This window comes from Pomacea canaliculata, linkage group LG8, assembly GCF_003073045.1.
Source record: "Pomacea canaliculata isolate SZHN2017 linkage group LG8, ASM307304v1, whole genome shotgun sequence".
Taxonomy (NCBI): Eukaryota; Metazoa; Mollusca; class Gastropoda; order Architaenioglossa; family Ampullariidae; genus Pomacea; species Pomacea canaliculata.
Window position 1 is genome coordinate 10,896,299 of NC_037597.1, and position 14,512 is coordinate 10,910,810.

The following is a 14,512-nucleotide window of genomic DNA, read 5'->3' on the forward strand; positions in this document are numbered from 1 at the left end:
TGGAACCCTCAGGGGAAGAGGAAAGTTGGGAGACTGAAGCAGACTTGGAAAAGAACAGTAGAGAGCGAGGCAAAGGACATCGGAACGAACAGAAAGGGGCTGCCCAAAACCAGGTCAGCTGGTGAGGTGCTGTTGCAGCCCTATGCTCTTCAAAGGACTAACAAGGAAAAAACTAAAACAGTATGTTGACAGGGGCTTATGCTATAACCAGAGACACTAAAGAACAAGGACTCCCATCTCGCGCGCAGGAACAGATCTCTTGCGATGCGCATGCGCTGGACTGAGTTATTGCTTCGCCTTTTCCAGTTTTGCTTTACATAGTGCACTGCAGCATGAATATCTACGTCCTTGGTCACAGAGCTACTGTCGTTATTATTTTGAGATGCCAGGCACTAGCTGTGTGATTCCAGGATGTCCTGCATGGAAAAGTTGACTCAAAGGTTATATTTTAGAATAATTCAACTTTCCAGTGGTTGTAAGTATTCCTGTGCCAGATCAAAAGATTTATAGTCGTAAAAATATTTAAACTATTAATCACACAGTATCCATGTATCCAGCACTGGTTGTCTTTAAACTGAGTGCTGGATATGGTTTGTATTACAGAGTGAGAGAATGCATGTGCCTGAAGAGAATAAGTAACCTACTATATGTTATCTGTTATATTATAACCAACACAAGATAAAACAAGAATTGAGAAGTAAATTAAATAATTGCATTTTTGTAGACACGATCATTAACATGAATAGGATTACTTAAATTCAAACCCTATTTAGCTATAAATCATTTAAAAATAAATCAGAACACTTAGCATTCCTTCAAAAAAGCTCAAATAACTCTTTCCTGGGGGTGAAATACATCAGCAAATTAGTGCTAACTTTATGACTTTTAAATTTGGTTCACTTGGCTTAACTTCACTGAAATGGGGTAGGGAAAGGGATGCAAAAACCAGTGGGCTAATTCTTTACACAAGATAATTAGCTTGTTATGACAACTGGTTGAAAGATCAGATGCAGGTCTGTCAGCCTTACATTATTCTATTTGCAATAATTTGCTATTTTTTTTATCTGCTTGTAGATCTTTACCTATTATTTTACTCATAGGTAAAGGCAATTGTCATCACCTTATCTCAGGAAGTCTACCCACGGAGTTTATGCCAAAAAAGACTATTGAAACACCTAAGCCATAAACTAGAAAGCCACCAGTGAGCATTAATTAATCATTACTATGATACAACATGGTCACTGTCGAGAGTAATGAATGATTAATAATGTGTTTTACATGAAACTGTTGGCATAACATGTACCAATTTAATGTTAATGCTTCTAGTTTCTACATTCTGCATTATACCTTTGATGCCTTTACATCCTTGCATGGTAAAATACTCATATAGTTCATGTAAACTGGTTAAAAACATCTGCAGTAGCTTAGCTAAAGCATCGATGATAAAAGGTTTATTATTACCTTTGTTTACATTTTAAGACCGTTGAATGCAGCAGTTTTACCCCTGACACATCTGTTATTAACTTGCCGTATAAAGTTCTGAATGTGCACTGCATGTTACATGTAGTGTTACTTCACCAATGATATCAATCAGTGGTTAAAAATGAGGTACTGTGTTCCTTTATTACAGACTCCTGTCTCTTGTTTTGCCTTGTTCCTGACCTTGGCTGAAATACAGGCGAACAATTACAAAATACAACTACTTAGACAGTTATCTTTATCAAATCAAATCAGACTTTATTGTCTGTCGAGGATACCCAAGACAGAAATTTTTCTTTTGCTCACAAGGGCAGGCATACATACACAGACATTTAATACACACAGTTAGGAGTAAAGATACATTGTCATGGTAGGTTGGATCTCCGTCAAATGGTCAATGATATTCCAATACTTATATTTCTTGTATATAAAACAAAAAAAATGCGTTGGCATTGTAGAATGCAACGGAAATGTCTGAACTGCATTTTCTTAATTGAGTGTGCATGAATATGAGTGCCCAAGTCAGCAAAAGCCATGGAATCAACATTTCACATCAATTTTTATTTTATATGTATATAGACATTAAGTAAAGCTCCTCTGCTTATATAATGCTTAAGATTACAAGACTTTTTGGATAATTAGGCTTGCCAAAACAGATTTTTTATACAAAAAGTATCACATGTATGATGATAGTCATTTTCTACATGAACCTAAACTCTTGACTGTTTTACTTGTATAACCATGACATTCACACATTAAGTATAATGTCTTTCTTAGAGCAGAAAATAGCCTCAATGTTAAGTTGGGAGGGTGGTTTTAACACTATAACATTATGGTCAATATTTATCTCTCACAAATGTTAATAAAGGAGATGATACAAAATTAATCAAAATACAAGAACATAAATATTATGTCAACTCGGTATATATTAATTTTGTGACGACAATCTAATTTCTCATGGGTTAAGGCAGGGATCGACAACAAAATTACCATCATCATACCTTTAATTTGCAAATATGTTTGCAAATGACTTTTTTTCACTAAAGCAAAGAAGACAGCATAAAAAGGCATTAGCACAAACAAAAAACATGGGGCAGTCAATAACATAAATCTGGAATAAGTTGTTGTGTTTCTAAAAACTATTAAAGCAGCAGCACATAAAAATATACATATAACAAAAGATTAGGTGATGGAAGGAGTGTATGTGCCAGATCACAGCACTGTATGTTGAGTGCATTTTGCTTGTGGGACAACAGGCTGATGTCATCCGCAAAATCGAGATTATCAAGTTGCTTGGTGAAGGTCTACTGAACGCCTGTGTTGCTGTTAAAGGTTCTTCTTCTAAAGGTTGATCCAGTCTATGATGATCAGGAAGATTGTCGGCGAGAGCATACAACCTTGCCTCACTCCAGTACTCACTGCGAAGAGGTCAGTCAACTTTCCGTTGTGGATCACCTGGCATGTCGAGTCCTCATACAGCTGCTGGATGATGGCAACAAACTTTAGTGGAAGTCTGTACTGCTGCATCAGTTTCCAGATGGTTTCTCTGTCAACGGAGTCAAAGGCCTTCTCAAAATTCACAAAAGTTATGTATAGTGACAACTGCCATTCGATTGACTGTTCAATAATACTTCATAGTGTAGCGATTTGGTCTGTGCATGATTTTCCCTGCCGAAAGCCTGTTTGTTCTTGCCTCTGTCTCTTGTCTAGGGCATTCTTTAGTCTCTCAAGGATGATTCTGGTCAGCACCTTGCTAGGAATGGACAATAGTATAATCCCTCGCCAATTGTTGCACTGTGTCAGGTCGCCTTTTTTGGGTAGCTTCTAGTCTGCTGGAACTTGCTTCTGTTCCCAAATTTTCTGCAGCAGGGGATGTAGCACCTCTGTGCTGTATGAATTTTATGAAGTTGGACCAAGAAAGGGTAGCGACAGAATTCTTGTAATTTCATATAGTCTCTTTGTGTTATTTTGCTCAGTTGCTTGTTCTGCCTCTTCTGCCATCCTGTGTGCGAACTGTCTCTTGTCTCTTGCACTCTTCTTTGCTTCTGTTTATCTCCCAGTATTTTGCTCTGAGCTCTTCTTTTTCCTGCTGGTCTTGACATTGGTTGGTCTTCTGCTCCACCTCTTTCCTTGCCTGTATCTTTTGCCAGGTCCTTAAAGTCAGCCATTCCTTGTGCTGTTTTCCTTTTTTCCTCAGAACGTATGTGCAGGCAGTCTTCCACATCTCTTGCAATCCTGTTCAGTGGTTGGCCACTGTTTCTTCCAGGAGTCCCTCCTGTGCCACTAACCTGTTTTTAACTTCGCAGGTGAACTGTTTTTGCTTTCTACGGTCTCTAAGAAAATGCACGTTGAATTTGTGGTGCGGTCTGTCTGATGACTCATGGAAAGATCTCAGATTTATCTTCATGGTTGCCACAAGCAGGTGGTGGTCTGTGGCTGCATCTGCACCGCGCTTTACTCTGGCATCCAGCAAACTCCTTCTAAGCTGGCGATTAATGGAGATGTGATCGATCTGGTTTTCTGTATGTCCATCTGGTAAAGTCCAGGTGGTTTTGTGAATGGTTTTGTGTGGAAAAACTGTGCCTCTGACTAGAAGGTCATTGAAGAAGCAGAAGTCTGTGAGCAGCTCACCATTTTCATTGCAGTTGCCCATATCATGCTTTCCCATTATGTGTCCTTTGTCTGTGTTGTCATTTCCAACTTTGGCATTCGTGTCGCCCATTATGATCTTTAGGTCTCGCTTTGGAGTACGATCAACCAGTGCTTGTAGGGAGTTGTAAAAGTCTTCTTTTTCCTTCTGCTGTCCATTCCCAGTAAAGTCCTATCAAGGATAATTCTAGAGAGACTTAAGAAGGCACTAGACAAGAGATTGAGACCAGAACAAGCAGGGTTTCGCCAGGATAGATCATGCACTACCCACATAGCCACCCTCCATATCATCACTGAGCAGTCTATTGAGTCCTCCCTCTATATAACATTGGGCTAACTCAGTTGAAAATAGCACAGACAGTATGGCCATAACTACATGCTTTAATGTGAACACCCCACACATCTCCAAATAGCAATTCTGGAAACAGATAAAAGTGAATAAACAACTTTTCTTTTTAAACTTGCTGTGGACAGTATCATGATACATATTGTCTTAATCAAATGAGAACTAGAATTATAACCAAAAAACCCTGGAACCCGTGTCATCTGCTTTTCCTGGTTTTGTTCCTCTATCCACGCAAACCTTTCAAGGTTATTCTTCATGTCTTCCAGAAAAGACAATTGTTACATCACAATTTTCTCTAGTTTAGCTGAAACTAAAGAACACAATTGCAGAAAGCATGTAAAAGGAGAACTGGAAGCATAGGCCATGAGGAATCTGCTTTATAGCTCTATTAATAAAGCTTGCATCTGGTTCAACAGATTTTGGTCGCCAGTTGCATATCCTGCGACCACTTTCATCTTTAAACGCCAGCTACCAGCTATCTAGAATAACAGTAACATCAATTATTGACCATTATACAGTTATTACCATTTGTTGTAAAAAAAAAAAAAGAGACCATTAAAGTTAATTTGTCTGAATTGATACTTCCAGTCACAATCAGCTGTCAATGGGCTATCTCAGTGAGGTATTTTTGGTTCACCACTGGGAATAGAATCCTTATTCTGCACTTTTTCAGATATTGTTAATTACCTGCTGCAGTGGAAAGTTTGATGCTTGAACAAGTTTTAAGCTGGCCTAAAAAGTTATAAAAATTGAGAGGCAGAGTAAGAGTCCAATTAAAGGACCAAATCTGTCAACATTATCAGCAATATGTGACAAAGCATGTACTTCATACACCAAAATTCCCTGATCATACAAAGCACAAACTTGTATTGCACGTCCATGATACAAACGCTTTGCTTCTTGAACAAATAAACATAACAGGTTATAAGCCTAATTAGCATAGCTCACACACAGCCCAGGACTAGCAAGAAAAAAAAACAGTAAAAAATAAGAGAAGAAAAATATGATTGTGTGCTCAGCGAGTGCAATTTATCTTGGTCGCGATGCTGCGCACTATTAATTCCCATTATCACTTATATATGCAAAGAACAGACGCGTCGCCCTTGCAAGGGAAATAACAACCCTGCCCGAACAACCTAATATGGACTTAATTTTAATAGCAAACCTGTTTGCGTTTTCTTCCCTGTGTACTGACATAAGATAATTTACACCATTATTCATAACAATATTTATATATTTAAATATATAATATCAACTATTCGATCACTACTCGTAATAACTTTGGTTTTCGGACCATAGATTAAATTCTTATAAAAATAATATTCCGAAAATGAAATATTCCTAAATCCCTTGTGGTGGGAATTTGGAAATTGTTTTATTTGTGCGTGTAAAATATACTTCGAGATTTTCTTATATGTAATGAATTTTTGTGTGTGGAGACTATGAGCAGGAAATATTCCTTGAGAAATAGACCAAGGGTTCTCTTTTCTACAAAGGATGAAAAAGAACTTCGACCGAATGTTTCGACAGCCAACCCGCTTACAGGAGCAAGCATTTTCTCATTTTCCGACACTTGCAGCCAGTCTACCGGCAGAGTCACAAAAAACCGCCACTGTTCATCTGTGTCCGAGGCCACAACTACAAGATCAAGCACCCCCAAAAGAACCTTTACAAGTAATACACAAGGTGCGCATGAAACGTTTATTGCATTGAAATATGCAAATCTGGTTTTATTGTTCAGTTCTAAAGTCACACAAATTGTTGCTAGAACAAAAAAAAAATAAAAAAATAAAAAAATAAAATAAAAATAAAACGGTATTAGTAAAGCTGTAGCAGTAAGTTCTTTCGACAATGCATATGGCAGTAATATAATCTTTGAGTAAGATCCCATTGAACAGAGGCACGTTCCGTGTTTGGAAGGGAAAAGTTCATCAACCTAAAGGCGATTTCACACTGTTGGGTTTGGGGGAGAGAATAAAGGGGAATAGAGGATGGAAGGGGTGAGGAAGGGAAGGGGTTAGGGTAGGTGTGGGAGAGGGCTGCAGCTCTATGATGCTGAAGGTGTTGTTTACTCTTTCAATTGTTCCTTGCTCTTAAGTGTCCAGGAGGCCTGCCAAATCCACAGAGGTGGTGTACTTCACTGGGTTAACCCTAACCTTTATGTTGCCCTATCCCTAGATTCTAGACTTCTGTTTATTTTAGGTACTCTATATTTTTTCTGCTGTTTATTACATAAAGGACCTTTTGTTTTGGTTTGGATGATAGAAGGAAGGTCATATTTCTTATGGTTTAATTTACTTCAAGGATATTTTAAGTTAAATAGTTGGTTGTTAAATAGGCCAGCACTTATTAATTTATTTATAGCAATGTTTATAGGGTTTTTTTTTTCAATTTTTGTTACAATTTGAGGGGTATATTATCCAATTTTTTGTTTTTTGCCTGTTATATGAATCTAGCTTTGGGGAAGCAGATAGACAAGGGGTTAAAGTGCCGCTGTCCGAACTGTGAGCACGTTAGTTCAGTTCCTGATTAGCGCAGTAAACTTTCCCAGTTGACCCAGCTGGCAGGAATGGGTACCTGACACCTGACTCCATAGAGGGTTGGTAAGGCAGGAGGGAGAGGAGATGGGCACTGCCCTCACGTAAAGCTGGCCCCGAGAAAAGTGAGGTCTCTAACAACTCACCTCTAACAACTCACTAAATCTAACCCTGACCTGAAAAGGATGACTTTTACCCTTACCTTATAAATCTAGCCTTGGGATGGCTTGCCATCATTGTTACTACTAATGATATTTTAATATGCCACATCTCTGGGTAGATTAAGGTTGCCATAGCGGTTTCTTTTTTACCATTTTCCGGTTAAAAGGTCACACAGTTAGTGAAGTGCACTCTATCCTCTCTGCTTCACCATCATGTTTATCTTAGTAATCTCATTTTCATCTAGATACAAGAGTATTTCTAAGTCTAAATTGATCTGCTTTAATCACACATTTCTGATGACTTTGTAGACCTGCACTACAAAATCTGTGAACAGCCCTCCATTTACCATTTGTGACTATTGTTGATTTGGTGCTCTTGTCAAAAAAAAAAGAGCCGATTTTTGCACTGCTTCCCTGGCTTGTGTGCTCATCGGATATTATTATGGTTTTTTTTCCCCGAGAAGTGTTTTGCAAGCTACTCTGTGAGCAGGAAAAACAATGATGACTTGGGTGTCTGGTGGAGCTGGATTAGCTCTCTCAGTAAAGTTGCTAGTGTCTTTGGGTATTGAGATCTATCAGTATTTATCAGAACAGTTTTTTGTAGGGGGTGCTTAGTGTGAGCCTTGTTTCTGAAGTGATTTGGTTTTAGTGTTTTTTGCTATATTTGTTAAGGTCTGTGATATAGTACATGGGCCACAGTTGTTTCCAGTAACCACTATCATTAGATTATTATTTTTTTAGCAAAATTAGTTATTATTTTTATATATGGGGTCCAGTTTGTTTTTCTAAGAAAATTACTCCTAAAAATGGTACTTAAGGGTTGTTTAGTTTAGCATTAGTTTAGAATATTCTGTCTTCTGGTTTGATTTTTTAAAAATATTATTGCCTGGGTTTTAGAGGCTGAGAATTTAAAGCCATTTGCATTTCTTGGATCTTGTGCAATATTCCTAAAATGCGAAATACGTAAAACAAATAACCCTAAAAGTGGGTTGGATTTGTGAGAAAGTGCTTCCACAAGTGCTTCCACCTTGATTTAATTTATACTATGGGGGAGAGATTGAACAGAGTAGTGAGAAGGTAAGCAGTGGGTAGTGAATGGATTGAGTTACATGCCGTAATATGGCCACAAATTTACTTACTACTGCTACCAGCCATTACAAAATTGTGGAGCTTAAAGAAACTATCCAATGAGATTAGATCACATGATATTTGGATGATTTAGTTGTTTAGGGTTAGTTTTAGAGGTTGGGTTCAGGGTTAGGATAGCACATCTTGTGATTTTCACAGCAATGCCTCCTGCTCCACAATTTTTTAACTTTTTTTTTTTTTTGCAATGTCCAGCAACAGAAAGTTAGATGAAATTTGTTTTGTGATAGGTTCACTCAAACCAGATTGTAGGACTAGTTAATTTGATTTTTTTTTTTCTCTTGTTCTTTTGCCCAACACAATCAGTGAATCAGTCATCCCTTGACCAGCACCTGTCGAAGGAGGGAACTCATAGATGCCACTCTTGTCTATTGTGGGCGATAGCAGGTTATGACCAGTTCAGTCTTTGACATTCATCTATCTATTCTTCTTTGTGCATCAGGTTGCACATAAGGCCTCAACCAGAGTCCGCCACCGATGTCGATCGGCTGAAACCCGCTCTAGGTGACCCCATGTCCAGCCCTTTCCTTTCATCTCCCTTTCCACTGTTCTTCTCCAAGTTTCCTTTGGGCGGCCTCGTTTTCTTCGGCCGTCTGGAGTCCATCGTAGGGCGACTCTGGAGAGGTCTGCTATCTGCTGGCGGAGCACATGTTCAATCCATGGCCAACGCCTTTCTTGAACCTGCTTGGTGATGGACTCGGTTTCAGTTCTTTGGTGGTGTTCTTCGTTGGTGATGGTATTTGGCCAAAAGATGTTAAGTATGCACCTGAGGCATCTGTTTTGGAAGACATCAAGCTTGTTACTGATGGTTTTGGTCATCTTCCATGATTCTGATCTGTAAAGGAGGGTGCTGATGACATTTGACTTGAAGATTCTCAGCTTGATCTTCTGACTGATGCTTTTTGCCTTCCATGTGCTCCTGAGTGAGGCAAAGGCCTGGCTGGCTTTCGCCAGTCGGGCTCGAATCTCCACCTCCGCATCCCTGGTGTTTGACATTTGGACCCAAGGTAGGTGAAACTGTCAACTTCCTCAATCTCTTCTCCGTTTAGTTTGATGCTGTCTTGGACTCTGGCGTTCACTCTCATACTGTTCGTTTTTTTTGTGTGCTGACCTTCAAGCCAAGGTTTCCAGCTGATTCTGAGAAGGCATTTGTTTTTTCCTGCATGTCTTGGTGGCGGTGTGACCGCAGGGCAATGTCATCAGCAAAGTCCAAGTCTTCCAGCGTTGTTGTTGCTGTCATAGTCATGGTCCATCTGATCCCTTTCCTCTCACGTGGTCCGGTGGCGCAACGGTTAGCGCTGTTAGCGCCTGTCACCAATACAGTGAAGGTTGGCTGCTCTGAGTTCATTTCTCGTCTCGGGCACGCTGATCTTTCTCTGCACGTGGCATCTGTTTACAGGGCTGGCTGCTTGCCGTAATATAGCCTTAGCTGCTGACACGGCTTAAAACACCAATTCCCCCCTCTCCTCTCACTGTCGGTGGAAGTCTTCATGATCCAGTCCATGGCTAGGATGAAGAGGAACGGCGACAGAATGCAGTCCTGCTTCACCCCAGTACTGACGTTAAAGGGGTCTGTGAGCTCCGTGTCATAGACAACCTGGGATTTGAAATCGCTGTACAGCATTGCAATGACCTGAACAAGTTTTGCAGGGACTCCGTAATGCCTCAGGATCTTCCATAAGGACTCGTGTTAATGCTGTCAAAAGCCTTCTCCAGGTCGATGAAATTGATGTACAGCGGTGTGTTCCATTCGTTGCTCTGCTCCAGAATTTGTGGCAGAATGAAGATGTGGTCAGAGCAGGATCGCCCAGGACGAAATCCTGCTTGCTGTGGTCGGAGGTCTTTCTCAAGGGTTGCCGTCAGTCTTGACAGAACAATCTTGCTAAAGACCTTGCTGGTGAGGGAAAGAAGTGTTATGCCCCTCCAATTGTTGCAGTCTCCAAGATCTCCTTTCTTGGGTAACTTGAAGATGAGCCCTGTCTTCCACGCAGCCGGGAGCTGCCCTGATTCCCAAACTTGCCTGAAGATTTCAGTCAGCTTTGGAGCTATCACATTCACATCTGCTTTCAACATTTCTGCTGTTATTCCATCTGCCCCTGGTGCTTTGCCGCTCTTCATTGTCCTAACTGCTGCTGTCACTTCTTCCAGGCTTGGCGGGTCTGTGCAGATGTCAAGGTCTATAGCTGCTGGCTGGATGTCTGCAAGCTGAGGGGGATCTGGTCCGTTCAGAACTGACTCAAAATGCTCCCTTCAGCGCTGTAGTTTTCCTGCCATTCCTGCCATTCATAAGCCATTTCTTTCTCTGGCCACCACTGCGTCGGTTACCCTTCAAGGTGCCTTGGAGGACAGTCTTCGACAAGGTGTCATGCTGAGTCACATCGCCAAAGAAGACCAGCTTACATCGCTTGCCTGTTGAAACTAGACTTACTAGAGGTTCCTGGTGTCCTACAAGTGTGGCAATCTTGTTTTGTACAAAATCGTTAGTTCTATGTTTTTTGTATGAAATCTGGAGTAGCCTCCTCAGGCACTTCTTGAATGTCTGGATTCTCTTTTTCCCTCTTGGTGAGCAGAGTCCATGTGCCACATCGGTAGAGCAGAATTGGCACTACCAGGGATTTGTACAGCTTGTGCTTGGTAGTGAACCTTAGCTTATGACTATGCCAGATCCTATCCAGTCTAGCCATTCCCGCTTTGGCTGTTGCAATCCTGATGCAGATGTATGGTGTGGAGCTGCCATCCTTGGAGAGGGTGGCTCCTAAGTATTTGAAGTTGCTAACCTCTTTCAGCTGTACCCTATTCATATAGATCTCTGCTTTGCCATTGCCATGGACCAAAACTTTTGCTCTTTTGAGTGCTGGTCTCCATTTCATATGATTTGAACTATCAGTCTGTTGGCAAGGCCTTGCAGTTCTTTGTTAGTGCCTGATAACAGATCTATGTTGTCTGCAAAGCGTAGGCTGCAGATCAGACTTCCACCAATTGAGATGGACGTATGATGATTGTGAAGGGCTTTAGGCCTGATTTTCTCCAAGAAAATATTAAACAGCACTGGTGATAGGAGACATCCTTGACATAAGCCTGCTATGGTTTGAAAGAAAGCTCCTATTGGGCTCAGAGTAAGGCCCAGGTGGAAAAACTGGCTGTGTGGTATGCCACCAAGTAGTGCATTCGTTCCTTTTGGAAGAGTGAAAATCAAAGAGAAATATTTGAGATAAATTCCTTCTGTGTATGTTCTTTTAGACAGAAACCAGGAAGATTATATCAACATGGTATTTGTAAACTTTGAAAAGCAATGGATTAAGTCCAGCTATGCAGTGAGTATGTTTAGCTACACCACAATTACAAACAAAAGGTCCTTTAATTAAAATGCAGGTAAATTTCAGTGTCACTTTATAGCCAGTATTTGGCATTGTTCACTGTGCAGAAAAACAGGCTTACAACCAACACTTCTTTGATCACATTTTTAAGCTTTATAAAACTTTAAAAGACTGTGAACTCAATGAAGGAGTGGGTGAACAGGAAGAAATTACACCTGAATGAAGACAAAACAGATTTCTTCTAAACACCTTAAACATTAATCTTAAAATAACACTACCTTATACCACTCTGACATTCTCTGGTGTTCATACCCCACTCCCCAAGATGATGAAATATCTTGGTGTGATCATTGACACACTACTGAGGTAAAGTAGATTGTGGTAGGGCTAACAACCTCACCATGTAAAAAAGGCCCGTTACAGAAACCAACATCAGAGTATCCATCACGGATGGTAGAGATAATGAAACACACCAAGAGACTGGACATGATGGACGACAGCCAAACCTGAAAGGGAGCTGGAGCCCCAACAGTGGATTTACTCAAGCCGAAGCAAAAGTTGAGGGTGGGGTGCTGGAACGTCCAGACCTTATACCAGACTGGCAGGATGCTCCAGCTAGTCAAGGAGTTTGACAACTACAACTTGAACATCCTGGGAGTCAGTGAGGTCAGATGGACTGGCACGGGAAAGAGATTAGTGTCGGGACATACCATCTTGTTCTCAGGAAGATCAGACATTCAGCACTCTGAAGGAGTAGCACTACTCCTCAATAGGAAAACTGAAAAGGCGCTGTTGGAATGGAAGCCTTATGGACCCAGGCTTTTGAGAGCAAGATTCCATTCAAAGAACACCAAGCTGACAGTCCTAGCTTGCTATGCACCAACAGAAGACTCCGCAATCAGACAGCCTCGGAGAGCGCTGGAGCCCACGATATGCTGCTCATCATCAGCGATCCCAATGCCAAGGTGGGAAGTGACAACACCTGCAGGGAGCATGTCATGGACAAGCATGGAATTGGAACCATCAATGACAATGGAGAGAGACTGGCAGACTTTTGTGAAGAAAACCTACTGATTGGAGCCACACTCTTCCAACACAAAGAAATCCACAAGTCAACATGGACATCACCAGATGGGATCACAAAGAACCAGATAGAACATGTCATTATCAACCGAAGATGGAGGAGCTGACTTCAAGGTGTCAGAGCCTACAGAGGAGCAGACGTTGCCAGTGACCACACTCTTGTGATGGCCCCAGTTTCTCTTAAGCTATGTCGATCGCGAAGAAAACAAGCACGTCAGGAGAGAGTGGACTCCGGCAAACTGAAAGATCCAGCCACCAAAAGGGCCTTTGCTGTGGAAGTAAAGAACAGGTTCCAGGCACTAGGAGACCTTAGACGACTTCAATCGAGTCTTACAGGAAACAGGAGAGAAAATACTGGGCATCCAACGAAAAAAAGAAAGAACGGTGGATCAGAGAAGAGACATGGAAGAAGATAGACGAGAGAAAGTCAGCGAAACAAAAAAATCAACAGCACTAGATCTGAACGCCTGAAGGAACAACACAGACAAAGATATACTAAAGAAAGAGGTAAAGAGGATGACAAAAACAGACAAAGAGACTACATAGACAAACTGGCAGGTGAAGCTGAAAAAGCAGCAAAAAAAAAAAAAAAATGACCTGAAGACACTGTACAAGATAAACAGGTAAACAACGGGTTTAAGAACAGTGATGTGCCAGTGAAAGACATAAATGGTAATGTAGAGGGAGAGGCAGGAAAACTACAGCACTGAAGGGAGCATTTTGAGTCAGTTCTGAACGGACCAGACCCACCCCATCCCCCCCTCAGCTTGCAGACATCCAGCCAGCAGTTATAGACCTTGACATCTGCTCAGACCCGCCAAGCCTGGAAGAAGTGACAGCAGCAGTTAGGACAATGAAGAGCGGCAAAGCACCAGGGGCAGATGGAATAACAGCAGAAATGTTGAAAGCAGATGTGAATGTGATAGCTCCAAAGCTGACTGAAATCTTCAGGCAAGTTTGGGAATCAGGGCAGCTCCCGGCTGCGTGGAAGACAGGGCTCATCTTCAAGTTACCCAAGAAAGGAGATCTTGGAGACTGCAACAATTGGAGGGGCATAACACTTCTTTCCCTCACCAGCAAGGTCTTTAGCAAGATTGTTCTGTCAAGACTGACGGCAACCCTTGAGAAAGACCTCCGACCACAGCAAGCAGGATTTCGCCCTGGGTGATCCTGCTCTGAACACATCATTTTGTGACAGATTCTGGTGCAGAGCAACAAGTGGAAGATACCGATCTAGATCAGTTTCATTGACCTGGAGAAGGCTTTAACAGCATCCACCGTGAGTCCTAATAAAAGAGCCTGAGGCATTTCAAAGTCCCTGCAAAACTTGTTCAGGTCATTGCAATGCTGTACAGCGATTTCAAATCCCAGGTTGTCTATGACACGGAGCTCACAGACCCCTTTAACGTTAGTACTGGAGTGAAGCAGAGCTGCATTCTGTCGCTGTTCCTCTTCATCCTGGCCATGGAATGGAGCATGAAGACTTCCACCAACAGTGAGAGGAGAGGGATCAGATGGACCATGTCTATGACAGCAACAATAACGCTGGAAGACTTGGACTTTGCTGATGACATTGCCCTGCGGTCACACCGCCAATTAGACATACAGGAAAAAACAAATGCCTTCTCAGAATCAGCTGGAAACCTTGGCTTGAAGGTCAGCACAAAAAAAACGAACAGTATGAGAGTGAACACCAGAGTCCAAGACAGCATCAAACTAAACGGAGAAGAGATTGAGGAAGTTGACAGTTTCACCTACCTTGGGTCCAAATGTCAAACACCAGGGATGTGGAGG

General features: G+C 41.5%; 1 protein-coding gene across 2 annotated transcripts in view; it reads left to right on the top strand.

Moving 5' to 3' along the window:
• Positions 1-5,818: 5,818 nt before the first annotated feature.
• The window catches only part of LOC112570250, a 28,020-nt gene continuing 19,326 nt past the window's right edge, over positions 5,819-14,512 (top strand). For both annotated transcript variants that reach the window (XM_025248620.1, XM_025248621.1), the window contains exon 1: positions 5,819-6,160. In XM_025248620.1, the coding sequence (XP_025104405.1) occupies positions 5,917-6,160 (244 nt within the window). In that variant the 5' untranslated portion in view covers positions 5,819-5,916. The remainder of the gene's footprint in view (positions 6,161-14,512) is intronic.